This window comes from Equus caballus, chromosome 18, assembly GCF_041296265.1.
Source record: "Equus caballus isolate H_3958 breed thoroughbred chromosome 18, TB-T2T, whole genome shotgun sequence".
Classification (NCBI taxonomy): domain Eukaryota; kingdom Metazoa; phylum Chordata; class Mammalia; order Perissodactyla; family Equidae; genus Equus; species Equus caballus.
In genome coordinates this window covers 11,035,929-11,062,152 of record NC_091701.1, presented here as the reverse complement: position 1 = coordinate 11,062,152, position 26,224 = coordinate 11,035,929, and the positions used below count along the sequence as shown (strand labels likewise).

Below are 26,224 nucleotides of genomic sequence, written 5' to 3'. Positions count from 1 at the left end.
GAAGGGCTGATGTGCCCATGTCAGCATGCTACACCTCGGGGCAGGCAGGAGTGGAGCATGCACGTGGCTGCTTGCCGTGCGGACGGAGTGGAACTCAGGCGTCTGCGTCTGAACCCCAGGCCCACTGACCAAGTCATGCTCGGGCGCCTCAGCTCCTTCAGGAGATGAAGTAAGTTCAGTTTGGAGGCCTTCCCTTAGCAGGCACGCTGGCGGCTGCTGGGCAGCCTCAGGGGAACAGCATGAACGGCTCAGCCCTACAGCTCACAAGTTGTAGAGATGACAGGCCTCCTTGCCGAGGTCACGGCAAGACTTAAGGATGTGGAGGGGTGCCAGGGCCCTTGAAAGGTGGGCACCATCCGGCTGCCCTGCTGAGAAATGTGGGGCTGTTTTATCAGAATAACCCTCCCCCATCCACTCTCTCATCAAGGACTTGCCTCCGTGACCTCGAAGGCATGAGGTGGCCTTGGGGCAACCCGTGGGGGCTCTGTGCTGGCGTCTGTGCTTTTACAAAGGTCAGCATGGCCCCTTGCCCCTTGGGTCCCACTTTGGCCAGGTCCTGCTTCACACTTGGCTCCAGGCTTGTCCCTCTCCTGTGCCTTGGGTTGCCCGGTAGGCAAGACATCTCTGATTTGGCATGCAGCCCCTTCTATGCAGACAGGGAGCTGCTCTGGAGAGGTGTGACGCGTGACGGTGACATTTGACAGCAGTGCAGAGGTGAGCACCGGGTCCCTGAGCCCAGCTCTGCCAAAGGCCTTCTCCAGCCCCCGCCCCGAGCGCCACTGCTGTGAAGGACTTCTCACCCCCACACTCTGCAGGGGCTATGTGTCCGAGACCTGTGCCTGAGTTCTCAATTCTGCCAGCAAATGAACCCTAAGGCTCATTTGTATGGTTTGCTTTGTCACTTTTGGACATTTTCATCATCCTCAAATTGAAACTTCGCTATGGGTTATGCAAAAAAATATGTTGTGAGAGCAAGGACTCTGAGCTCTGCAGAGGAAGCCTTCTCCATATTCTGTGTGCCTGTATCCATAACGTCGCCATGTCTTCTTCTTGCCTTCCCCATTGGGCCCGAGTTCCTTGATGATGGTAAGGAGCCAGCCTTCCGTGTGGGGGCGGCCTGGTCCTGCAGCCCGTGTGGAGGGCGTTGGCTGCAGCATTGATGTGCGTTATTGTATTCAAAACTGACAGGCACAGTCACATCCCTGGCTCAGATTGAAGGCTGAGGTCACCAGTACAAGGAGAACTGAGCCCAGTGCTAAATGAGGCTTTGAAGCAACAGGAACAGGTCCTTACCCTCAGGAGGGGATGGGGGCCCCCCACAAAGCACAAGGTGATCTGGAGGAACTCAATTTACACCCTTGGCTCTGCGGGCTCGGGGATCAGCAGAGGGCGGGATAATCCCAGCTTCTCGAGCAGATGGTTTCTGACTACCGCTTGACCCAGTTCCCTCCCAGCAGATGACCGGCAGTGGGGCTGACAGGGAAGCAAAATGTGGACCCTCCCCTCAACTCCTCTTCCCTCCTCCTAGCAGCAAGGGCACAGTGGCTTTTGCTTCTCCCCAGTGCCAAGTCAATAGGCAGGATGCTGTAGCTTCCCACAGACATTCAGAGCTCCCTCCCTTCCCCGAGCCCTATCCAGCCCGGGGGAACTCACGGCAGGAAGGGTTGTATGTGGGCAAGCAAGGAAGCTACTATGAGGGCTGGTGTGGGGGCAGTGGGGAGCATTAAACCCTTCACTGGCTCACGACTTCTCTCATTCATTCATTCATTCAATCAATCAATCAACCAAGCACTTATTCATTAAGCTCCCCAGATCATCTGCCAGGTGTGGCATCAGACAGGGCCCAGAAAGCCTGGTCCTTGCCCTCCCAGAGCCTGAGGCCCCCGCAGGAGACAGACACCTGAAGAGATAACAGCCAGGCACTGGGCTGAGGGGCCTAATCTGGCAAATAACTATTCAGGGCACAAGAAGGCCATGATGGCCTCCACCAAGGAGCAGACATTGGGCTGGGTCTCGAAGACTGAGAATGAGTTTGCCAAGTGGTTGGTGGCTGTAGTGACGGAAAGAGCCAGAAGACCAGAGCATGTGTGCTTGGTGGAACATGCGAGCAAAACCAGAGAGGTGGGTCCAGCCTGGCCCAGGGCCACCACACAGAAGGTGCTGGCCCAGTCCGTCCAGGAGACAGCAGCACCTCCTTCCTGCCCAGGGATCACAGGCTCAGGGACAGGGCGAGGGGTGGAAACCGGAGGGCACAGAGCAGTGTGTCTGGGGGCTGGGAGAGAATTGAGCTCTGGAGAAAGCCCTAAGGAGGCTGAAGGGCTGCCAAATCCAGGACCCTCCTGGGCCCCTGCTTCTGACTTCAGGTCGGTAAACCCAGACCAGCTCCATTTTTGCCCCGCGGGAGCAACTCGGGCGCCTTCTGGTTGGTTCCTCGGATTGGGAGGGAGGGGGCGCTCGACCTCCAGACTTGCGGGCCTCGGCGGGGCTGCGGTCCGCGCTGAGCTCCACAGTGGCGCCGGCTGGCCCGAGAAGCTCGCTGTTGGGGGCGGGGTTGGGGGGAGGCCACGCTCCACCTGGGTCGTCCTGGGTTCCCCAATATCCTAGGAAAGCCAGAATGACCTCTCACTCCGCTTCCGCCTCGCAGTCCCGCCTGTTGCGGGGCGCGGCCGAGGTGGGTGGGGGTCTGGACCAGCGAGAGGAGAGGGTAGGGCCGTGTTCCTGGCCAGGGGCGCTGCACCCTGTAGGCATTGCCGTGCTGCTCCACACCCAGCTGGGGGCGAGAGGAGGCACAGAAGAAACGGATTGCACTCGGGGTTCTGGACGGGGCTGGGAGTTCGGTTTCCATGGACAGCGCCTCTTCTCTGGCAGCCCAAGAACAGCGGCCTTGGAATCAGATGACTGGGTTCCATGAGGAGTTTTTAGCCAGGTTGCCTTGTTTGGGGCTCCCAACCAAGGTGCTATTGTCCCCCCCTCTCCAGATGAGGAGGTAGAGACCAGAAAGAGTGAAGACTCTACCCAAGGTCACTGCTACAAAGCTGGCAGTGGATGAGCCTCGACTGGCACCCGGGTTTTTCTGAGGCCAAGGTTTGCCAACTGGGGGGGGGGGGGGGGGGGGGAGGGGCTGCTGGACACCTCGCCAGCCCGGCAAGTCCTGGGGCTCAGAGGCCTCCCTGCCGCGAGGCTGGTTCCCCGCACCATCGAGGAGTTCCTCTGGGCTCAGAACCTGCGGAGGCAGCGCCTGGCCAGGCCTCCAGCGGCCGCCGCCTCCGGCGCCCCTCCAGCCCGCGGGGCCCACGCCTCGCCCAGCGCGCCCGGGGCGCCCGGCTAGGGCACTGCAGCCCGGGAGCAACATCCACGGGCGGAGCCAGCCCGCGGCGCCCGAGGCTGTATCGCCGCCCCCGCCTCGCCAGGCCGGCGAGGGAGCACCCCGGGAGGGCCGGGGGCGGCCACGGCGGCGGTGAGAGTTGCCACTGCTGGTCGGGGAGGGCGGCGGCAGGGATGAGGGCAGGGCCTGTGAGGCTGCGGGGAGGGGTCAAGCGCCAGGATCCGGGGCCGGGAGCCGGTCAGTGCCGCCCAGCGCCCAGCTGGGCGAGGGTCCGGAGCGCCCACGTGGTGGGAAAGTTTCGAGACAGCAAAAGTGGCCCGGCATTGCGGGGGTGGGGGGGAGGGGACAGGGCCAGCCCGCCCCTTCTCGCAGAGGCAGAGAGGAAAAAAGCCGAGCGAAGCGGGGGTGGGCGGGGGGAGCAGGCAGCACCGACCTGAACAGATTCCGCCCCCCCCCCCGCGGCCCCCCCGCCCCGGGAAGCCGGAGCGGGGAGGCACGGACAGTCTCCTCCCGCATGGCCAGGACAAGACTCGCTCACCCCTCCTTTTTTTTTCTCCTGCCAACGTCTATCTCAACGCGCGCGCACATACGGAGATTGTGCGGCTTTTTTTCCCCCTTGGGAGAAAAAACGAGGAGAGTAAAGGAAGAGGGCAAACAGAAGAACTCCTCCTCGGCGGGCTCTGCACTCTGTGTCGCGGCCGGGCGCGGGGACGCAGCCTCCACCCGCCCGCTCTCTCCCGGTCCTGCGGCTTGTGCCAGCGGGGGAGCGAGCTAGGGCACCGCACCCGGGGACGCTGCGAGACTTTTCGGCGCTCCAGCCGACATCGCCGCCGCCGCGGCAGGCGAAGAGACAGGGGCGAGAAGGGCCCTGCCTCCGCCTCGCCTTCCTCGCCCGGCGCCCCGCGCCCCGCCGGCCCCCACAGGCAGGCAGGCAGGCGGAGGGAGGGAGGCAGCAAGGAGGCGGGCGGAGCAGAGGCCCCGGCGAAGCGCGCAGCGGCCGGCCCGCCCGCCGGTGGATGCGGCGGCGCCCCGGGAGCCTGGAGACAACTTTGCCGTGTGACGCGCAGGGAGGACTGCAGGGCCCGCGACCGGGGACTCCGCGCCGCCTCTGAGCCGGCCCGCGTCCCCCAGCGCTCCCAGCACTGCGCTCGCTCGCCGGCCCGCGGCGAGGACGACCCGCCCGTCGCCGGCCCTTCCTCGGCGCAAGGCGGCGAGGGCGAGGCGCTCAGGTGCCAGCGCGGGGCCCCGCCGCAGCGCCCGCCGCAGCGCCGCGCCAAGCCGCGCTCGGCTTCGCTCCGGGAGCTCCGGAGCCTTCGCTTCCGTCTCGGCCAAGTTGCGTCGACCGGTCCTTTCGCCACCTTCCCCGCCCGGCGGCCAAGCCGCTGCTGCCGCTGCTTTCACTTCGCCCGGGCGGGGGCTGCGGGGCCCCGACGCGGAGAGGATGGGGAGAAGGCTGCAGATGCCGAGGCGCCCCGAGACGCCCGTGCGGCAGTGACCCGCCGACCCCCGCCTCGCCCCACGCACCTCTGCGGCCTCCGCGGCCCTCGGCGCCCCTTCCCCGCCGCGCGGGAACCCCCGCGACCCAGCCGGCCCCCTCCCCCTGCGAGCCCGCGGCGGCCCTCTCGGCGGGCGGGCGGAGGCCCGGGCGGGCGCGGGCGGGGGCGGGGCGGGGCTGCGCGCCGGGAGCCCGGAGCCCGGCCCTGCGCTCGGCTCGGCTCGCCTCACGGCGGGCACCCTCGTCGCCAGCGGCGCACCATGGACGGGCTGCCCGGTCGGGCGCTGGGGGCCGCCTGCCTTCTGCTGCTGGCGGCCGGGTGGCTGGGGCCCGAGGCCTGGGGCTCGCCCACACCGCCGCCGTCGCCCGCCGCCCCGCCGCCTCCCCCGCCACCCGGAGCCCCCGGCGGCTCGCAGGACACCTGCACGTCGTGCGGCGGCTTCCGGCGGCCGGAGGAGCTGGGCCGGGTGGACCGCGACTTCCTGGAGGCGGTGAAGCGGCACATCTTGAGCCGCCTGCAGATGCGGGGCCGGCCCAACATCACGCACGCCGTGCCCAAGGCCGCCATGGTCACTGCCCTGCGCAAGCTGCACGCAGGCAAGGTGCGCGAGGACGGCCGCGTGGAGATCCCGCACCTCGACGGCCACGCCAGCCCGGGCGCCGACGGCCAGGAGCGCGTCTCGGAAATCATCAGCTTCGCCGAGACAGGTGGGTCGGTCCCCCGGGCGGCCAGCCGTGGCCCTCGCTCCCTCCCCCACCCCCTTCTCCTCGCCTGCTCCGGCCGCCGCAGGCAGCGCGCCCTGGGAGCAACCTGGACTCCCGGCCCGGCTTCTTGCCCCCGGCCCTGTGCGCTTCGTCTCGGTTGCCGTCGTCTTCTCTTAGACAGCAGACCCCTCCCTCCTTCCTCCTACCCCCGCCGCTGTGCGCCTTGCCTTCCACCCCTGCCCTCCAGAATTCGGCCCCAGCGCCTCTGAGCGCGCGTCCCCCTCCCGGCAGATGCGTGCGGCCCTGGCTCTGCGGGCACTTGCTTGATGATTGCTTAATGTTTTTGTTTCCCACGACCAGAGTGTAGGTTTAGCAGTGTGGATGGGGATGTGTGTGCTTGTTGACATCCGTGGGCCGGAGGAGTATGTGTGTGTGTGTGTGTGTGTGTGTGTGTGCGCGCGCGCGCGCGCCTGCATTAGAGGCCCCGGGGCCGCTTCCATCGCGGGGCGGCGTGGGCTTGCCAGGATTGCTGAAGCCTCACTGGGGAGAGCTAGGCAACCTCTCTTCCGATTGTGTGGGCACCGGAATCGGGCGGAAGGCGGGCTTCTCAACAGGTCCCATCATTTACGCAGAGAAAGACGCGGCTCGGGGGCAGCCCCGTGCCTCTGGGCTCGCTTGGCAGCGGCAGCAGCCCCTCGCCTGAGAGCCGCAGAGTTCGTAGTTAACAAAGGATATGAGTCCTTTCTGGAATTTTCCCCCGCTTTGGATAGCAAATTTCTACCGCTGGCTAAATATAAAAATCGAGAGGAAAGATTTTTCGGAACTTTAAAAGAAGGCGAAAAATGTGCCTGCGCTGAAATGCTGCAAGTGCTTTCGACTCCGCTGTCCTTTTCAGGACTTGAATGAGCCAGGCTGGCTTTTGTGCCTGGAGCTCAGCCCCATTTGTGCCGAGGGGACTGCAGAGAAGGTCGCAGAGGGGGAAGCCCTGGTGCAGGCAGGGCGGGGGTGGGCAGGGAGCCTGGAGGGGGAATGGTTGTGTCCCCAGGCTGTAAATGCCCCCCACCCTCGCAGGCAGCGGGCAGACTGTGCTGGTGCCGCCTGGGGTTGAAAAGGGATGAAAAGTTTTGCATGGCCGGGTGTGGAGAAAAGCAGAGACAATCAGGGGCTGGTTTGTGCTGAGAAAGAAATGCATTGCCGTTTTAGCTGTCCGACAGAGTCAGGGAGAGCTCGACATGCAATTAGAGAGCTTGGATTAAAAGGTGCATTGGGGCCCAGAGTAGAAATGTGATTCTGGAAGGTCGAGGAGGCCTTTTGGTCCTGGTGGCACAAAATGACAGCGGGGGCTGTTATATTTCTGGTCCATTTCACGGAGCCAGCTCTTTGACTTATAAATAACAGATTCAGGTCACAGGCAGCTCGTCCAAGACCAGCTTTTAAGGTTGCACTTTCCCCCATTTCAAAGTCAGATGTCAGTGTTGTTAGAGGAGCCAGGCGAGGCCTGAGGAGGGGGCTGGAGGGGCAGTGGTAGAAGGTTTGATAAAACCAGCCGTGGCCACACGGTTGCCTTGTTTGTTCTTCCTGCAAAAAAAAAAAGAAAGAAAAAAGTAGAGATTGTCAGAGAGAAGAGTCACTGAAACGTAGGATGAGAGGGGAGTCGCTTCTGGGTTGGCATGGCCTTTCTTGTTGAGCTGAATTATTGAGAAAACTAACGAGCCAGTTCCCCTTTTCCTTGGAGATTTTGAACATGCCATGAACAGGGAGCCAGGGTCTCGGCAAAGGAGTGGACCTCAAGTTTCAATGCTGTGTGTCCTGTCCTTTGGAACTACTCAGAAAGGAGGGCTGCTCTTTGCAGCCTGCAGAGCACACGCTCGTGTGTCAGAAATCTGAGCGGAGCTCGTTGTTTGCAGTGGAGGTTCCACTGGGGGTTGGATCAGATCATGCTTAGGTAAACACTGGAAAGAGGCGGTAGTTGGCTCAGCTCGATTTTGCAATGCCCTGAGTTAACCAAAAAAAAAAAAAAAAAAATCCTCTTTTGAAACATCCCACCTCAAAATCTTCGGTGCGATCCCGGTTTTGTTTTTCAGATTTCACAGATACCCATAACAACTTGTTAAGATCTTGGCTTCCTGACAACTTCCTCTGTTGAGCTCTGAGGCTTGACAGTCTGTCTCCAGGGAGCCCTGGCCTGGGAGAGGTGAGGCAGGATCTTATAGGCCTGGACACTCCAGCTCCAGCCTGGGCTGTGTTTCTCAATGGGAAAAGATTTCTCTGCCTCTCCCAGGTTACAGTCCCAGGCCCCGGCCCCAGGAGCAGTGTTTCTGGTCAATAACTTCTTCCAGCTGCGTGGCGAGTTCGCATTCCAGCATCGTGCAGCAGAGAGTCTGTTCCCCCACTGCCTCGTGTTCTCCTTGAATTAACTTGGCCTGCTCTCCCGCTTCTCCGCAGATGGCCTTGCCTCCTCCCGGGTCCGCCTGTATTTCTTCATCTCCAATGAAGGCAACCAGAATCTGTTTGTGGTGCAGGCCAGTCTATGGCTTTACCTGAAGCTTCTGCCCTACGTCCTGGAGAAGGGCAGTCGGCGGAAGGTGCGGGTCAAGGTGTACTTCCAGGAGCAGGGCCACGGAGATCGGTGGAACGTGGTAGAGAAGAAGGTGGACCTCAAGCGCAGTGGCTGGCACACCTTCCCGCTCACCGAGGCCATCCAGGCCTTGTTCGAGCGGGGCGAGCGGCGACTCAACCTGGACGTGCAGTGCGACGGCTGCCAGGAGCTGGCCGTGGTGCCTGTATTCGTGGACCCCGGCGAGGAGTCGCACCGTCCCTTCGTGGTTGTGCAGGCGAGGCTGGGTGACAGTAGGCACCGCATTCGCAAGCGGGGCCTGGAGTGTGATGGCCGGACCAACCTCTGTTGCAGGCAACAGTTCTTCATCGACTTCCGCCTCATCGGCTGGAACGACTGGATCATCGCACCCATCGGCTACTACGGGAACTACTGTGAGGGCAGCTGCCCGGCCTACCTGGCCGGAGTCCCTGGCTCCGCTTCCTCCTTCCACACGGCTGTGGTCAACCAGTACCGCATGCGGGGCCTGAATCCCGGCACAGTGAACTCCTGCTGCATCCCCACCAAGCTCAGCACCATGTCCATGCTCTACTTTGATGACGAGTACAACATTGTCAAGCGGGACGTGCCCAATATGATCGTGGAGGAGTGCGGCTGTGCCTGACGACAGGGCTGCAGCGGTGGGGCGCGAGGACGGTCCCGGACGGGCTTCTTCCATCCCATGTGCGAATGGGGCGCATGGTGGGCTGAGTGTAGTCATTCCATTGGGCTGCCCAGAAGCTGCCAGGGTGAGACCTGCAATATTTTCCTACTGCTTCATGGAGTAATCAGTCAAAAGCAGAATGAGAACCCGCAACTGACATGAAATACTTTAAAATGCACACGTAGACACGCACAGCCAGACGCATCCTGCCACCCACACAGCAGCCTCCAGGATACCAGCAAATGGATGCGGTGACAAATGGCAGCTTAGCGACGAATGCCTGTCAGTTGGAGAGAATGGGGTGAGCAGCCACCATTCCCACCAGCTGGCCCGGCCACTCTGAATTGCGCCTTCCGAGCACACATAAAAGCACAAAGACAGAGACGCACAGAGAGCGAGCAAGCTCGAGAGCCACTGGGAGGAAAAGCAGAGGCAAGGGTGGGGAGCGTGCAGGCAGGCAGAGGGCTGCGTGACTCCCTCTGCTCGTGCAAGGCCTGCCATGCCTCAGCATCCCCTGGCTCAAACGTGTGGGCTCCCTCCTCGCCTGGGATCCTTCATGCTGCAGGACCCGGAGAGCCTGTCCTTTCCCACCCGTGTAGAGGGAAGGAGGCCCGGAAAGGACCTAACCTGCCAGAGACCGTGGACCAGTGGCAATGACCATTTGACTGTTGCTTGGTTCCCTGGCATGACTTATATGTGTGTTTGTTTTTGGGGTGGGGAGGGAGGGAGAGGACGAGGGTCTTAATTTGATGCTTTAACTGATCACTAGCAGTTGACAGGTCATTCATTCCAATTGTATAATTGAAATGGGACTTTTCTACTAGATATGACCTTTTAAGTTAAAATCTGAATTGTTCTAAATGGGAAGAAAAAAAAGTTGCAATCCGTGCCCTTCACTGGGGATATTCCTTCGGGACTGGTTGGAGAGGGGTGGAAATGACCCCTAGGTGTGGAGGAGGAAATGGTGGGGTGGAGGCATTCTGGAGATGCCAGGGGTGAGGTGTCCCCTCAGCATGGGGCGAAGGAGGAGAGCAAGTTAGCTGGTCTTGGAGAAATGAGAAAGTCTTGCAGCTGCTTTGCAGACGTTGCCCATGGGGGTCCCAGCTCCAGCTCTGGCCCCTGCTCGCTCGCCCGCCTGCCCGCCTGCCCGCCGGCTCCTCCTAGCACTTGCAGACATGCCTGAACGCACACGATAGAGCACTTGCCCAGCCGCGTGTGTCCAGAAGTGGCCCTTGGCAGAGCACTGAGCTCGCTCACCCCTGGGTGTCCAAGTGCCACGTGAACTATGCAATTTAAAGGGTTGACCCCACACTAGACGAAACTGGACTCGTACGACTCTTTTTATATTTTTTATACTTGAAATGAAATCCTTTGCTTCTTTTTTAAGCGAATGATTGCTTTTAATGTTTGCACTGATTTAGTTGCATGATTAGTCAGAAACTGCCGTTTGAAAAAAGAAGTTATTTTTATAGCAGCAAAAAAAAAAAAATACAGTTAAATGTATTATACATAATTTTGGAACCAAAGAGGCCAACGGATCAGTTTTAATTTTTATAGATGGCGAGGCCATCTTATGTGAGGTAGACGTTTGAACAATCCCTTGAGTGGCCTACCAGCATTTCAGGGTATAAATGGATTCTGTTTATTCAGTTTGATGTGTCTTTTCTATCCTTACACACCCAGAAGGTAGAGTAAAAGTGACTGTGATAGAATGCAGGTGTGTATCCTTAAATCCCCGTCTTTATGTTTATTTAATAAAGCTCCCCTTAGGTTCTGTTTCATAATAATTTAAAACCAAACAATTTTCCCGTAGACTTGCTGTTAAAGTATTTTACGTTTGTGTACAGTTTAAGAAAATAAAGGATTGAGTGCCACGGGCCTCCTGCCTCGCGTGGTGTGTGGGGCCGCGGCGTCCGGCGGGAGGTGGTGGCCGGGAGGAGCGCGAGGCCAGGTGTCCAGCTTTGATGCCAGTTGCCTGCACGGCTCACTCCCGGCACTCTCTGAGTCCTTGTCTCCCGGCACTCTCTGAGTCCTTGTCACCAGCACGGATGTCAGTCAGAGAGTCTAGGAAAAATGGCAGAAGATCAAAATGAAGGACAATTAGCAAATTCATGAATTACACATTTGTTTACCCTTCTAGGCCCAAGACTAATTATGTTTCACCAAGGCCGCATGTATTACCATTTGAAAGTGCCGGTGAAGCCCTGCTCGCGGAGGAAATGCAAACCCTGGGGAACGAAGGCCACCTGACCTCCGTGCCCACCTCCACTTACACTGTAGGTGACTGCAGCCCAGGAGAGGCTGGTGTTTGGGGATGGAAGGATCAACAGAAACCAGGCCGTGAGGATGCTGATTGTCCTTCCCTACGGAGATTGTAAACTGGCGGGAGGTGGTGGTGATTTTAACAGTGACAGTGGTCCAGCTGTGCTGCAGGTATGGCCTGAGATGCCCACGACGTGCTGTGGTTGCACAGCCTTGGTTTCATGCCTCTGTGGGAAACGATTTTAGCTTGCTTTTCCAGAGTTTGCAATCTGAGGCTCAGAAAGAGCTTGTCTGAGGTCACACGGCCGGGACAGGCACCCTGGGCATTTGAGCCCAGGTGCCGTGGCTGGTCGACCTGTTCTACTGGGAGGACGGCAGCCTAAGTCCTTGCCTTTCTCCGAGGTCCTGCAGGGCCAGTGGGGCTGCTCCTTAGGTTTTTGGGTCACGTGGTCTTCCCAGAAAAATCACAGGACAATGGAGCATGTGGGACTTTCGGGATTATCTAGCCTCATTAAGGTAACAGGGGGGAAACTGAGGGAGACTCCGGGCACCTGGAAGGGTATATCTCAGTTCACAAAGCCAGCTGGCAGCCCGAGGCAGCCTCTGGCCTCTGTCTCTTTCCCTTCTTTGCATACCCCAGAGCTACTGCTCCGCCAGGCTTTTGTCCTGAGGGGTGGATTTATTGATCTGCAAAGTCCTGAGACGGTATAGAAAGTAATGGGGGCGAAGAAGAAAGTTTCGTAAAGACAGGCCTGGCCTGGCACTTTGAGGTGTGACCCACAGTCCACCTGCGCCCGGCTCTGCGATGGGCTGGGCCTGGCGGCTGGTTGCTCCAGGCCCTCAGCCTCGCCCCCGCCTCGCCCCTGGCCCAGGAAGTTCTGCTGGCAGCAAAAATACCCCCACTCCACTCTGCTTGAAGCCCCCTTGCCCCTCCTTCCTTCTGTCCCTCCCTTCCTTCTTCAGGTGGCCAGGCCGTTAGCCTCTGACAGGACCCGTGGGTCAGGCAGGGCCAGCCAGAGCCAGAGGCTGCCGTCACCACCCGCCTCAGATGTTTCTACCACCCACCCGCTGTGACTCCTGAGAGCCCACTGTGCCAGATTTCTGCCTGGCCCACCTTCAGATGTGCGCCGAGTCCCAGGCTGGGGGAGGGGCGTGTGGGGAGAGCTCTGGGCTGAGGGGAGCCCTGTGCAGACAGCGCCACACCTGCCTCCCATTGTGTTCCCCCACTTCCCAGACAGGCAGACTGAGGGTCTAGGAAACGGGTTCCAGGGTGTCCTGTGTCTGTTTTCCTTCCCAGCCCTCTCAGGGCTTGGCTCAGAGTGGAGCACCCAGTGGGCCCCCTGCTGCCCAGCCTAGGTAGGGGGCAGCATTTAGGGGGCCTATTACCGGTCAGAGCTTGTCTGCCTGTTCCTGCTACCAGGTGTCATACTGTGGCCACCTGGGGTGGAGGCTGAGGGTCCCTACTAGGCGAGGGCCTGGAAAAGGGATATGGCAGCTCTTGCACTGTGGCTGGGCCCCTGAGTATGCCCTCTACAAGGCCCTAGAGGAACTCTTGCAGGGGACGCCCCAAGTGGCCTGGCAGGCCGTCTTACCTTGGAGAGCCCTGCAGCTGCCAAGGCCTCCTGCGAGGGCCGGGACAGGAGATGGGTGGGGGTCCCACAGGCTGCCTCCAAGCCAGGGAGCCGGTGGTAGACTGAAGACAGTGCACCTTTGCAGGCCAAGAAGCAGAAACAAAACACCCCTCCTGTGGACAGAGGCCCTGGGAGTGACCCCAGCCCAGTCCCTAGGCTTTCAATGGGATGTTTTGAGCAAATGACAAATTACCTGTGGGCTTTGCAAGAGAAGCTGGCCTGCCGCCTCTGAGGCATGGGGTGGGCGCCGGGTGGATGTGGCGGGCTTGGGGAGCCCTTGGCTGTGTGGGGGCTGTGGGGAAGCCATCGTGGGTGTGCTTGGCTGTGCGGGGGGTGGATGGGGATTGTGGGTGAGGTTGAGTGACGTGCTGTTTTGAGCTGTGGGGTGTGGGAGGCTCTGATTGTGGCCGTGTGATTGGCTGTGTGGGACTTTGGGGTGTGTGGTTGGCTGTCTCTGAGGTCGTAGGTGAGTGGGTATGTGTGTGGTGGAGTGTGAGACCGTGTGGGGTTTGAAACGTGTGATTGTGAGGTGTGGTTGCCTGTTTGGCTGTCCGTATTCCTTGCCATTTTCGGTTTTTCCTCGCTGAGAGGTGAGGCAGCTGGCCGGTTATGCACTTTGTGACTGGGGTGGTTATATTTTTAAACTCAGACTATTGCTGGCAGTCCCCTCTGCAGTTAGAATCTACCGTCACCCTCCTACTGGGCAGGTGCTGGGTAGGCTGGGGGGTGCAGACACCATTTCTGTGGCCTTTGTGGTTTCACAGCCTCTGCTGCCCTGCCCTGGCCACTCAATGCTGGGAGGTCACCATGGTGTCCCTGCAGCCCCAAAGCCGGAGCACTTTAAAAGTGGAATGGCATCCTCTGGTCAGTCATTGAGTCTCTCAACCAACACTTCCTGGGTGCCTGATTTTATGTGCTGGGGGATCATGCATCATCTCAGTTTAGTCCTCACGACAACCCGGGCGTGGAGAGGGAATAGGTGTCATTGTCCCCATTTTATAGATGAGAAAATTAAGTCTGAGAAAGCCATTCACTGAAGGTGGCACAGCTCCGAAGCGGCAGAGCTGGGATTTGTTTCCAGGAGCTGTTTCTGAAGTCACTCACAGCCGCTGGGCTGCCCGGGGGGAGGGGTGAGGGGGGACACGGCTGCTCCGGGGCCTACCAGGAAGAGAGGAGAGGCTGGGGCTCAGAGTTTTCTTTGCTTTTAGTTGTGGGGTGCCTGTGCCCCACGCCCCACTCCTGCCCATGACCCCAGCCTGGCCTATCGATGGCATCTGTGCGTTGAGCTGTTCCTCTCTCTGACTATGGTGACAGCCATCAATGCACTATCCCCACTCCCTCTCTGGCCAGGTGGGTGAGATGGCTGCTGGGCCCGATTCTGGGGAAAACAGACTATGGATTGAGCAAAGCAGGAGGTGCAGGAAGCTGGCGGCCTCGGCTCCCCGCCCCGAGCTGGTGGAGGAGGCGTCCTGGACAACCTTCACTGAGAACAGGCATTGGGAGTGTGGGCTCAGGGTTTGCGATCCCATCCTGGCCTAGCCTCTCAGTGTTGTCATCTGTAAAATGGGGACAATGACAGTGCCTACCATGGGGCTCGGAGGCTCAGGGGGTTGTCGTGAGCATTAAAGTGCAGAGAATGGGCCAGGCTCCAGTATGGTTTCGCTGTTGCTGTTTCCAGCGTGTTTCTCTGTGTTAGGAACGGTGCTGTGCACCCAGCCAGAGCCCTGCCCGCCCTTCCTCTGAGAAGCCCCCTCTGGAACATGTCTGTTGCACTCAGTTATTCATTCGGTGAATATTCACAGGGGCTGTGAGGATGATGATATTAGCCAACATTTATTGGGAACTTGCTGCCATCAGATCATATGCTTCACGACACTGTTGTGGTTAAACTTGACGACCTGCCTGTTGGGCAGGTGAGGTGTGCCCATTTTATTGATGGGGAAGCTGAGGCTCACGGAAGTGGAGTGTCTTGCTCCAGGCCTCATGGCTTTTCAAGGGCAGGAGCCTGTGGCCTTCCAGACTCTGCCTCTTCTCCCCTCAGTGTTCTCCAGAGAACCTCGGGGCCTTGAGCCCCAGGGGATTGGAAGGCTGGAAGAGGAGGTAGGAGGAGGGGGAGCCGCTCTGAGGCAGAGGGGTCTGGGGGCTGCTGAGTGCCACCCGGAGAGAGTCCCTTCAGAAGCCCCTCCACTGCCCCCAGCCCTCCTCCTGCCCCATCCCAGCCCCACACGGGGCACCTGAGGGTCTGTCTTCAGTGCACATGCCCACCTGCAGGGCCCACCTGGGGACAATGGCCACTCTGTGAGCAGGAATGGGGACCTGGGGACTTGCCTGAGGTCACTGCAGACCCTCGGAGCAGGCGAGGACTTGCCAAGGGCTGAGAAAATGCACAGGAGTGCATTTGCAAGTGGGATTTCAAGGATGGATTCCAGGACTCCTGGAGGCGGAGGGGAGAGGGGCTGGGGGGGAGGGAGGCCGGGAGAGAGGATTGCAGAAGGAGCTTTCACTACCTGCCCCCCAAGCCCAGTCAGAGGGAGCTCCTAGTGCCCCTTCTGTCTTCTGGGGAGGGCTTCAGAGTGGGGACAGCGTGGGTCTTCATTCTTCCGGGGGGGCGGGTGGCGAACTCACTAGATCTGGTCTGCCCTCCCCGCCCCCGTGCAGAGCAGATGTGGGGCTGCGGGAGGTGGAACCCGGGTCGGCTCACAGGCATTTTGCAGTCGTAGGCTCCCGGCTCCTGGCGCTTCACCTCCTGCTCCAGGCATCTCCTGTTCTGTCCTCCCCTCCTTTCCACCGACCCTTCCACCCCACTTCTGCTCCGAGTGCCTGCCCTGCCCAGCCCTTCTCAGACCGCTGTCTCCCTCCCTGGCCCCAGGGATGGGCTGAGGGTGAGGTGGGTTCCTGGGAGCTAATGAGAATCTGGAAGACAGCTTCCCCCAAGTGAGCTCTGGGCCTCGTGGAAAGAGCCCTGGGCCTTCTGGAGCCCGCAGCCTGGTTTCTAGGCCACTGCACGGGGAGGCGGTTCCGCTCCAGGCCTCAGAGGACATTCTGAGCATTGTCAGCTCTGCGCTGGGGCTTCAGGGCGTCGTCTTACTTCCGCAGGAAGCCTATAAGGGCGGTAAGTCACTGCTCGTGTCCCCATGGGCAGACAAGGCTCCCGGCGCCTCTCCTTCCCTGGGGCTGGGAGTTCTCTGGGCTGGTGCTGAGACGGCTTCCTGACTTCCCGGCATGTGAGGGGGCTCCGAGGACCACCTGGGCTCCTTTGAGGCCTCGCCCTTCCTGAGGGAGTCCAGGGGCGCTCTCAGAACAAACAGCACAGGTGGCCTTGGCAGAGCCGGCCCTGGAGTTGCTCTCTGATGGTCTCACCTGTGCCTTCTAAAGGGGCTTTACCCCTGCGGGTGTGACCCATCAGACCGGTTGTAGGTGAGTGCTGCCTCTGCGGGGTGGCTGGCAGTGGGAGCCTGGATGCAGCTGGCATTGCCTAGGCCCTGCCACAGGGCCAATGGCTGTTCCCTTGCCCTATTTGGGGGTGGGAGCCGCAGGCCAGCACTGCAGTTGGGGGATCACAGAAAATCTTCTTCCAGAACATGCCCGTGGCATTCCTCTGCCCCTGCTGGGTGATGTTGTAAGTGGAACTGGTGGCCCCTGTCACTCCCCCGTGTAAAACCCTTCCCTGGGCCTTGGCCTTGGGAACTAGTCTGCTGGTTGAGAGGCTCAGCAGGGCCCCGCGCCCATTGCTCAGCTGCCCACCTGGAGCCCGCAGGCTCCTCTTTGCCCTCCACGCTCAGGCTCCGTTCTGTCCACGGCTCGCCACCTTTGCCATGCCCTCCCTTGCCTGGAACACCCTTTCTCCCCTCTTTCCTTGGCTAATTGTGACTCACCTTCAGCGCTCTTGAGTGATCCCAAGGCTCGGGGAACTCCTCTCCCAGACTCACCTGTGTGGTCCCCGCCTGTGTGCACCCTGTCTCCCAAGAGGCTGCCAGCCTGGTCTCTGGGGGGCAGGGGTCTCTGCCACTCCACTGTCCCGGCTGTGCCAACACGCGCTTGTTAAACGAGTGGAGGAATACCACTGTCAGGGTGAGAAGGCTGACCCCACTCACCCATTTCCCTGATGGAGCAGCTGAGGCTGAGGGCCCAGCAGGACCCAGGGGCAGACTCCGCCCAGGCTAAGACCCGGATCTGGTGCTGCTGGCCGTATTGGCACTCTGAGCTCACCTTTGTTATTTTTCTCCCTCTTGAGAGCACCCTGTGCCCCACGGTGACTCAGGCAGCAGCATTTAAAAAGCCTGTAATTTGCCCGGTGTGTTCAGGCTCCCGGCAGAGCTCAGCCTCACAGCCGAGCCTCGCTGGTGCCTCAGGCAGAGGCCATGCCCACCTGATTGGGTGGCAGCCCAGTGCCTGGGCTCCGGTCAAGTGCCTGTGCTGGGGTCCTCCCTGGGACTCTGGGCAGCCGACGAGGCGTCCCTTCCTGCCCATGTCCTCCAGCCCCGGGAAAGTGCGGTCTGCCACCCGAGGGTGTCTCGTAAAAGCTCTGCTTTAATTAATCAATTGCGAAGAGGTGAAGTGCTTAATGCGGCCCGCTCCCCCGCGGGTGACTGGCACATTAATGAGTGTCGATTATTTCAGCATTAATAATTAATGCTTCCACAGTGGGAAGGAGTGGGAAGTGCACCAGTCCCCAGTCAGCTGCATGGGCCGGCCCGCCACCGGGCTGCTCGCTGTCCCCCTGGGAGGAGCTCACTGTGTCGGCTGAGGGGCACCCCGGGCGGAGTCGGGGCCTGGACTCGGGAGGCGACCGCCAGCTCCACGGAGGGCAGGCCCGCCCGGTGTGCTCATGCACCGCTGTGTCCCCGGTGCCTGAAATGCTGCCCGGCACGTGGCAGGTGCTCAGTAAATACTCGCTGGTACCAGGCCCCGCCCCGCAATTGCGCAAACTCGGACAAGGTTATGCCTTCCCTGGCCTGTAGTTTTTCATTTGAAGTTGGTCTGGATTCCATGCTTCATTTATTCATTTCTCTGGGAATTCATTCGTTCCTCTCACTTTGACTCCTAAGTGCCTATCATGTGCCCAGCGTGGAGTCAGTCCCCTACAGAGGAGCCAGCATCACTGTCTCTTTAAGGACAGTTGCCTGCAGCCCCCATGGGTCCCTGTCGTGGCCAGCAGCCATTCCCGCCGGAGAGCAGGGCCCTGGGAGGTTTGGGATGGCCTTCAGAGGGGCGGGTTGTCCTGAGCCAGCTTCGTGTGAACTTCAGCTCCCGGGCAGGGACCCAGGTGTGCCCGCTGGCATCTACTCACAGGATTATTCTATGTCCCTTGGCGGCCGGGGACGTCGTGACTCTAGCCATGGTGCTAGGAGAGGATGTTGGCTTCGCACAGCATTTCGCCTCTTCAAAGCTCTGCGCCTGGATGGCCCTCCCCGACCGTCCATCCGGAGTGGGCATGGGGAGACGGCCGGCCCGAGCCCCTCAGAGGTGTACTGGTTTGGTGTTTGAAAGGCTGTTGGTCTCCCCAGCAGGCGGGCTTCTGAGTAAAAATAAAACAAGAAAGCTCCTGTCTGTTGCCTGTGAGTCGTGGGAAGGCAGGCCCTTCAAGGTTTGGTGTTTAGGGGGTCGGGGCGGGGTGCAGAACCTGTTGCCGAACGCGGAAGATGTGTCAGAGGCTGGTTAGAGCACAGAACTGCTGAGAAGCCCATCCCCCCTCACTGTGCAGAGGGAGAACCCAGGTGCTGAGAGGGACTGACATGCCTGAGGCCCCCCAGCTAATGGGGCCCAACTGGGCAGCCCCGACACTTCCTCGGTGCGTGCTCTGTGCACAGGGCTGTGTGGGCCCTTCCCAGGCAGAGGCTGGTGGTCCTCACCTGGCACTGGGATATACTGGAGTGTGCATGCAGCTCTCTGGGGGGAGAGGTAGAGCTGGGGGGCAGAGAGCGGGGGCTGTCTGCAGGAGGCAGGTCTTGACTGGATGGCCCCAGGGCACCTTCTTGCCCTGGGACCGAGGCGCTCTGTTCCTGTGGTTTCCCAAGAGAGCTCATAGGCCAGGGGCTAAGAGCTTGGCCCTGTAGGTAGACTATGGCTGACTTTCTAGACTCCAGCTCCCTCTCTCCTAGCTGTGTGCCCCGGGGCTGGTTACTTAACCTCTCTGTGCCTGAGTTCCCTCACCATCCAATGGGGCTCAGAGGCTTGTTGTGCAGATTAAATGAGATGATAATAACAACAGCTGCCACTGACTGAGTGCTCATGGTATGCCAAGAACTCTTCTAAACCCTTGACATATTTTAACCCAAATAACCCACCACAGCTCCAGGGGATATTATCATTTTTATTCCACAGATGGAGAAACTGTAGTGCAGACAGCATCAGTGACTTGCACGAGGTCACCCCCTGTGACAGGGAGGAGCTGACAGTAAATCTCAGGTCTTGAGACAGGTGTTCTGGCCTGTGGGGTCTGCACCCTGCTGGCCTTGTGAAGGCGGCTCACCCCGGGGAGAGGGGCCAACTCCTGTCTCCTCCTGTCCGCCTCAGGGCTTGGAGAGCCCAGGTTCCTCCTCTCGGGGCCACCAAGGTGACCGTCACCTCCTTCCAGGCCAAAGCTGAGCTGGCTCTGGAGTTGTTTTAAGAAATAGTGAAGCAGGAATGCGGCACCGTGACCCTAGATGCTCTCTGATTCCCTGCCTTCACTCTCAAACAGTCCCCCTCGGCAGGTGCCCGTGGATCCCGCTGCCATCCACAGGGCCCACGGAGCCACGCGTGGATTGGTGGGCGGTGCTCACGTCCCCGAGGGCCAGTGCCGTGCGCTGTGGAAGGGTTCCACCACGTAGCCAGGTCTCTGGGGGGCCTGATCCTCTGAGGCATCAGGCCGAAGAGAGCGTGAGGCACGTCCTGCCCTGGGAGCCAGCCGACCAGGGCCCTGTGTCCTCCCAGGGCCACTGCCGCCAATTCCAGAACGGCGTTCGGTGAACCATGGCCAGTGGGCCAAATCCGCCAACTGCGAATGGTTTGGACCTTTTTCAATGGCTGGAGACAAATCAAAAGAAGAATAACATTGCATGACGGGAAAATGATTTGAAATTCAAATTTCGTGCCTATAAAGTTTTATTGGTCTACAGCTACCTCACCCATTTATGTATTAGTTAAATACTTACTGTCCAACCCTTTATAGAAAAAGTTTGCTGACCGTCCTTGGCTGGGAGGTGTCCCGGGAGGCCGCTGCAGTCCGCCTCCCGGCTCCCGGGGCTGAGGGGTGTGGAACCAGGCCTGTGACTCTGGGGGGACAATCACCGTCGGCTGAAGGTTGACATTCGCTGAGTGAGTCTCTCCTGGGCATTTAGAATGTGGGGTCCTGGGGGGCCCAGGGGGGCGCTTTGTGGCTCCTCAGGGCCCGCATAACCCCCAGCCCAGGTGGGACTGAGTAAACAATGAGAGGGACATGGGCCTCAAAACCAGCACCACCACCCCACACCCGCTAGGATGGCCACTATAAAAACCCAGAAAATAAACGTGTTGCTGAGGATGTGGAGAAATTGGAACCCTTGTGCACTGTTGGTGGGCACGGAAAATGGTGCAGCTGCCATGGAAAACAGCACGAGGTCCCTCAAAAGATGAAAAATGGAATTATCATATGATCCAGCAATCCCACATCTGGGTCTACACCCAAAAGAATTGAAAGCAGGGGCTCGAACAGATATTTGTACACCCATGTTCACAGCAGCATTATTATTTTTTTAAGGTACGCTTTTTGGTGAGGAAGATTGACCCTGAGCTAACATCTGTTGCCAGTCTTCCTCTTTTTTTTTTCTCCCCAAAGCCCAGTACATAGTTGTGTATTCTAGTTGTAGGTCCTTCTAGTTCCTCCATGTGGGACCCCGCCACAGCACGGCTTGATAAGCAGTATGTACATCTGCGCCCAGGATCCAAACCAGCAAACCCTGGGCCACGGAAGCGGAGCACACAAACTTATCCACTCGGCCACGGGGGCGCCCCACACAACAGCATTACTCACAACAGCTAAAAGGTGGAAGCAGCACAAATGTCCACTGATGGATGAATGGATAAACAGATGTGCTATATACATACAGTGGAATATTATTCAGTTTAAAAAGGAAGGAAGTTCTGACACATGCTACGACATGGATGAACCTTGAGGACATTGTGCTGACGGAGATGAACCAGTCACAAAAGGACAAGTACTGTATGATCCCAGTCATCTGAGGCACTGAGGGATCAAATCCGTAGAGGCAGACAGGGGAATGGGGGTGGCCAGGGGCTGGGGTTGGGGGGAATGGGGAGTTAGTGTTTAATGGGGACAGAGTTTCATTTGGGGAAGAGAAAAAGTCCTGGAGATGGATGGTGGTGATGTACGACGTTGTCGTTGCTGCACAACGATGTGAATGTACCGAATGTTACTGAATTGTACATTTAAAAGTGGTTAAGATGGTACATTTTGTGTTATGTACATTTACCACAATAGAAAATATAAAAAACACAAGAACCCAGCAAAAGAAGCAACTTCCCCTGTGGGCAGCCCCGTTTCCGGCCTCCCTGGCAGCAGACGTCAGTGTCCTCCAGCCCCACCCGCCTCACCCGCCTCCAGGGGGCCGGATGCTCAAGGGCTTGCCTTACCTGGCCTTTCCCACCTGTGAGGGTCCCTCTGTGAGTGAGTGTGTGTGTGACCTGTCCCTTTGGATGCCGTGCCTCATCCGGAACAGAATCCGGTGGCAGATGTCACAACCACACCCAGGAACCCTGGAAATGATGCCGAGGGTGGCCCCTGAGGGAGCGGGCTGACCAAGGAACCTCCTCAGCGAAGCTTGATCTTCCCGTTGTTGATGCCAGGTCTGCCTAAGGCTGGGCCTCCTTGAGGAACAGCCTGGCCCAGCCCTGGTTGGGAACAGTGCGCAGGACGCAGAGCCTCACTGGGGCTCCACCTAGAACAGCTACCGCCTTCCCCTTCCAGGCCTGGAGGGGGATATGAACCCACGGGCTCCGAGCATGTTCTCTGCCAGGTGCTGGATGGGCGTTTTCCCATCTCTCTCATCTACGGTTACCCAGTGAGACGCGGGCCCATGAGTTCCCGCCCGTCCTTGGGTTGCCTCCAGGCTCCAGACCATGGGCCTTGAGGGGATCTGGAAAGGCCTGAGACCTAGGAGCCCAGGAGGGGTGGAGAGGGTACCAGGGCCTGCCGGAATGCTTGGTGTCAGTCCCCAGATGTTCTTCTGAAGCTGCGCTGCTTGGGCCCTTACATGTAGGCCCTCAGCCACCGATGGGCGGAGAGCGGGTAGCTGAAGGAAGACCAGTGGAGACTCACAAGGGAGCCCAGTGAGCCAGGAGTGAGAATGGGAACCATGGTCCACACCATGGCCCCTGGCCGAGGGCTTTCTGCGTGCTGGACAGGGTTGTAGATGCGTGCATGAAGCACCTTCCATCACCTCTTCACAGTTCTTTGTCTGGGACATGAGAGGCTACTGTGGGAGCCCACAGGAGGGCACTTAACCCTACTCAGAGGTCTGGGGGCAGGTGTATCAGGGAAGTTTTCCTGGAGGAGGTGGTCCCTGAGCCAAGTCTTGTAGCACAAATGAGTCGGCCAGGAAAGAAGGGTAGAGAGCAAGATATTCTAGGAAGTGGGTACAGCAGGAGCAAAGTCCCTGGAGCAGGGGGCCTTGGCCTGTGAATCCGCGCACTCCCTGGGCTTCCTTGACCTCAAGCTGGGCCAGCCTGCCCAGGGGAGGTGCCCACGCCCCTGCCTCTCACACCCAGTTCACAGGCCCCCCCACCTTCCCCCTCAGGGCCTTGCATCCGGCAGTGTCCCCAAACCTGACCTGTCAGGCCCTTCAGCAGGATAAATTGATGTAACAGTGCCTCTTCAAAAGGATAATCACATTTTCTTTTTAAAAAAAGAATGTTGGGGCCGGCCTGGTGGTGCAGTGGTTAAGTTCGCACGTTCTTTGGCGGCCCGGGGTTCACCGGTTCGGATCCCGGGTGTGGACATACCTACCGCTTGGCAAGCCATGCTGTGGTAGGCGTCCCACATATAAAGTAGAGGCAGATGGGCATGGATGTTAGCTCAGGGCCAGTCTTCCTCAGCAAAAAAGAGGAGGATTGGCGGTAGATGTTAGCTCAGGGCTAATCTTCCTCAAAAAAAAGAATGTCATTTACTGGTGGTTTTATTATCCTCATTGTAGGGCGTATCCACTGAGAATTAGGAAAACACAGAAAAGTAAAAGCAGACAAATAAAAACAATCACCTTCACCCCAGCGATCAGAGGGCGCCTCAGCTACCGTGGGGTGCATGTGCGCCCGTGGGACTGTGCTGTTTTGACTGTGCACACGCAGGGCTGAGCTGGCCCTCCCACGTCAGAGGCAGGACAAGCTCTTCCCTGTGCAAAGGGACATTCCGTCAGGAGAGCATTCCGGGGCTGCTTCTGAATTGAGGACCTTTTCTCCTATCATTGGACTTTTAGGTTATTTCCCCATTTTCTGCTTTGTAAATGATGCTGTGATGAGCATGCTGTGGCGATTGTGTGTCAATGGGCACAGTCATCCACCGCTCAGAGCGCGAGGGCGCCTCGGCGAGTGGCCCCCCCACGGACAGACACCGTGCCTGGGACAGCGCTCCTCAAACTCGGATGTGAGTGGGGCCTGGGGGCTTGTTAACACACACCCTGGTTCGTGGGTCTGGGGTGGGGACAAAGATTTTAAGTTCCTAATAAGCCCCCCGGTGAACTTGTGCTGGGAGGGAGCACTGGGAGGAGCAGGGCCTCTTTGAAGACTTCCTGAGGCCACCACCTGCCCAGGGGGGCTCCGGGAGGGGCCTCTGGCTGGTCAGGACTTCTCCTCTGCCTTGGACGCTTTGACAAGCGCAGGCCCTTGGGGGGTTGACGGAGGGTCCTGGCCAGGTTTGCAGCTGCGCCCCTATATGGCTCTCCCAGAGTTGCCTGGGGTCCCCGACTCTCAGCCACCCGGGGGTCCTCGAGGCTTCCACATGGCCAGCCTCACTCCGGCCCCATGGTCTGCAGTAAGGCCAATGTTGGCTGGCCTGGGCCGTTCCTTTCCAGCCCTTTGGACACAGAGGTTCCCATTTTCCCCATCGGTAAAGTGGGCTAAGAGGCCCTGTTTCACACGGGGTGAATGGGATGAGCCACTTCCGGTGGGAGCGCTCAGCCTTGCTCACTCTGAGTCCTGTGAGCAGGGGTGACCGAGGATGGGGCACGGGTAGGACCGGCTCCATTCTGACTCTCCATGTGCTGTTACTTCATCTCTTGACCATCCTCGGGCTCATCTGTGCATCTCTCCATTCATTTCGCAGCTTCTCATGAGTGTTCACAAGGTGCCTGCTCTGTGGTAGGGGCCGGGGCTGTGGTGGCCAACAAAGTGGACAGAGATCCTGTCCTCCAGAGCCCATTGTCCAGTGAGGGTGACAGACATGAACAAGGAAGTGATGACAGACACACTCACAGGCTGCAGCCAGGGAGGCCTGCCTTAGATGAGGCAGGTGGGGAGCTGTCCTTCAGAAGAGAGAGTTCGGCTGAGTGCTAGGGAAGGAGCGAATCACAGAAGAGGTTGTGTCACGGTGGTGTGGGCAGAGCAGTCCAGACAGAAGAAACAGCATGTGCAAAGGCCCTGAGGCAGTAAAGAGCTTGGCATGTTGAAGAAACTGAGAGAAGCCTAGTGGAGTTAAAATGAGGTGAGTGGAGAGAGGACACCACCACCAGAGGTCAGAGGGGAGGGGCTGGGTCACGCCGGCCTGCCTGCCTTTGGTGGAACACTGGGAGGTCTTTGGCAGGGCGTGGCACCACCTGACTTATGTTTTCAAAAGATCCCCCTAGCTGCTGTGTGAAGAATGGACCTTAGCAGGTCAAGAGAGGGGAAGAGAGCCCAGCCGGGAGGCTCCTGCAATGTCCAGGTCAGAGCCCATGGGGGCTGGACTGGGTGGTGGCTTGATGATGCACAGAAAAGGCTGCACTCAGGTGGGACTCAAGGCAGGATGGGCAGGGCCTGCTGAGGAACAGAGAGGGGCTGAGGGCCAGGAAGCGTGGGGCCTTGGTGTGGAGTGGAGACGAGGAGGCCCAAGCAGGAGGCCGGGCTCTCATGGTTGTTGAGCAGGGTCTCAGAGGAGGCCCGGGACGGAGCCCCGAGGGCTGGGCGTGGGAGACCGCGATTGCCTGGATGCCGTGGGAGCTGCTGTCCTGTCCTGACTTCTTTCCCTGCCTTGGCTGCCGGGAGCAGCCTGCAGAGTAAGCTGAGGCGGTTTATCTCTGTGGGGCAGGCCTTCCATCCTGGGGGCTGGGAGAAGGGGGCAGCCCCCGTCAGGCTCCAAGCGGACTCCCAGGCGTCGTTGCCATGTCATCCTCTTCCGGCCTCCTTTCTCGTGAAGGAGGACAGAGCCTTCTGTTGGCCAACATTCCAGGGCACCCGTGGGGCTGGTTCCCGTGAGAGAGGAGGCGGGAGCGTGTGTGTGCTCCTGTGTATGTGCGTGCATCCCTGTGCTGGCTTTGCTGGGCGCTGCATGGGATGGGGCGGCCACACGCTGGGAGTGTTTGAAGGAGGAGCTGTGAGCTGCAGGCCTCAGTGTCCAGACTCACAACATGATGAGGGCGATTGCATTCCCTCTACCAGGGCCGTGGTCAAGCTGGCCCGCCAGAGGCCTGGGACTCAGTGGGGATGAAGTGCAGGGGGAGCCACGAGTCAGTAAAGTTGGGAATTTGTAGAAACTGTGTGTGGGGAGCGAGGAGGCCCAGGGGCGCGGTGGTCTGCACGCAAACTGGCTGGGAAACAGGCAGTCAAGTTTCCCTGAATGTTCCAGTGCCTTTAGGGTGTGTGGTCTCCCAGCCTCTCCCCTGAGGCTGATTCTGTCTCTGTCCAGCACTGCGGCTTTGACCTGCCTGATTCCCTTTGCATAGGGCGTCCCGCAGCCCAACTGCAGGGCAAGGCCCCCGGGTGCTGATGGGCGGGGAGGGAGACGGGCTGTAGCAGTGCACTCCAGCCACCCCAGCACTCAGAAGGCCTCGCGAAGTCTCCGTGCCTGGAGTCACATCCCAGCCCTTTCGGAGGTATGCAGCCACCTAATCTTACTACCTCTTCACTGACCGCTGGTGAAAGGAGGCCCAGAGACACCGCGTGACTTCCCCAAGGTCACCCAGTGACTGGAAGACCAGCGAGAGTAAACCCAGCTGGCAAATTCAAGGACGCTCATGAACCAGGGGCCCCTAGAATCTCTCCTTTCTCTCTCGCTCCCTTTCTCTCTCCTTCTTTCCACGTCACTCAAGAAAAAACTTATTTGAATATCACTACAAGGCCGGCTGTGCCCTCAGAAATTCCTAGCCTGTGAGAGTCTCCCCCTGGGGAGGGGGCCCCCCCCCACCCCCCCGCCCTCAGAAGGGCTTGTGGGTAAACTTGCCATGAGCTATTTCTAAGGTAGGGAGAGAGAAACTAGATCACCGAGCCCTGGGGAAGCTGTGGTCGGCACAGAAAATAACTGATCCCATCAGCAGGCAGGCAGGCATGCTGGCTGGCTGGGGCTCTCCCCGCGATGGGGGTTCGGGGCCGCTCCTAGGAG

General features: G+C 59.3%; 1 protein-coding gene across 1 annotated transcript; it reads left to right on the top strand.

The window, feature by feature from the left end:
- Window positions 1-3,762: 3,762 nt before the first annotated feature.
- INHBB (inhibin subunit beta B) lies at window positions 3,763-10,664 on the top strand. The gene is made up of 2 exons (XM_023622738.2): window positions 3,763-5,528; window positions 7,971-10,664. Exons 1-2 carry the CDS (start codon window positions 5,081-5,083, stop codon window positions 8,744-8,746), a joined length of 1,224 nt encoding a protein of 407 aa, XP_023478506.1. The 5' UTR covers window positions 3,763-5,080; the 3' UTR covers window positions 8,747-10,664.
- The last annotated feature ends 15,560 nt before the right edge of the window (window positions 10,665-26,224 follow it).

What these genes read in the sequence shown, in the direction of transcription:
- INHBB (XM_023622738.2), top strand. Translation starts at nt 5,081, where the DNA reads ATGGACGGGCTGCCCGGTCGGGCGCTGGGGGCCGCCTGCCTTCTGCTG. An exon ending in CATCAGCTTCGCCGAGACAG is followed by an intron (nt 5,529 to 7,970) that starts GTGGGTCGGTCC and finishes GCTTCTCCGCAG; the next exon opens with ATGGCCTTGCCTCCTCCCGG.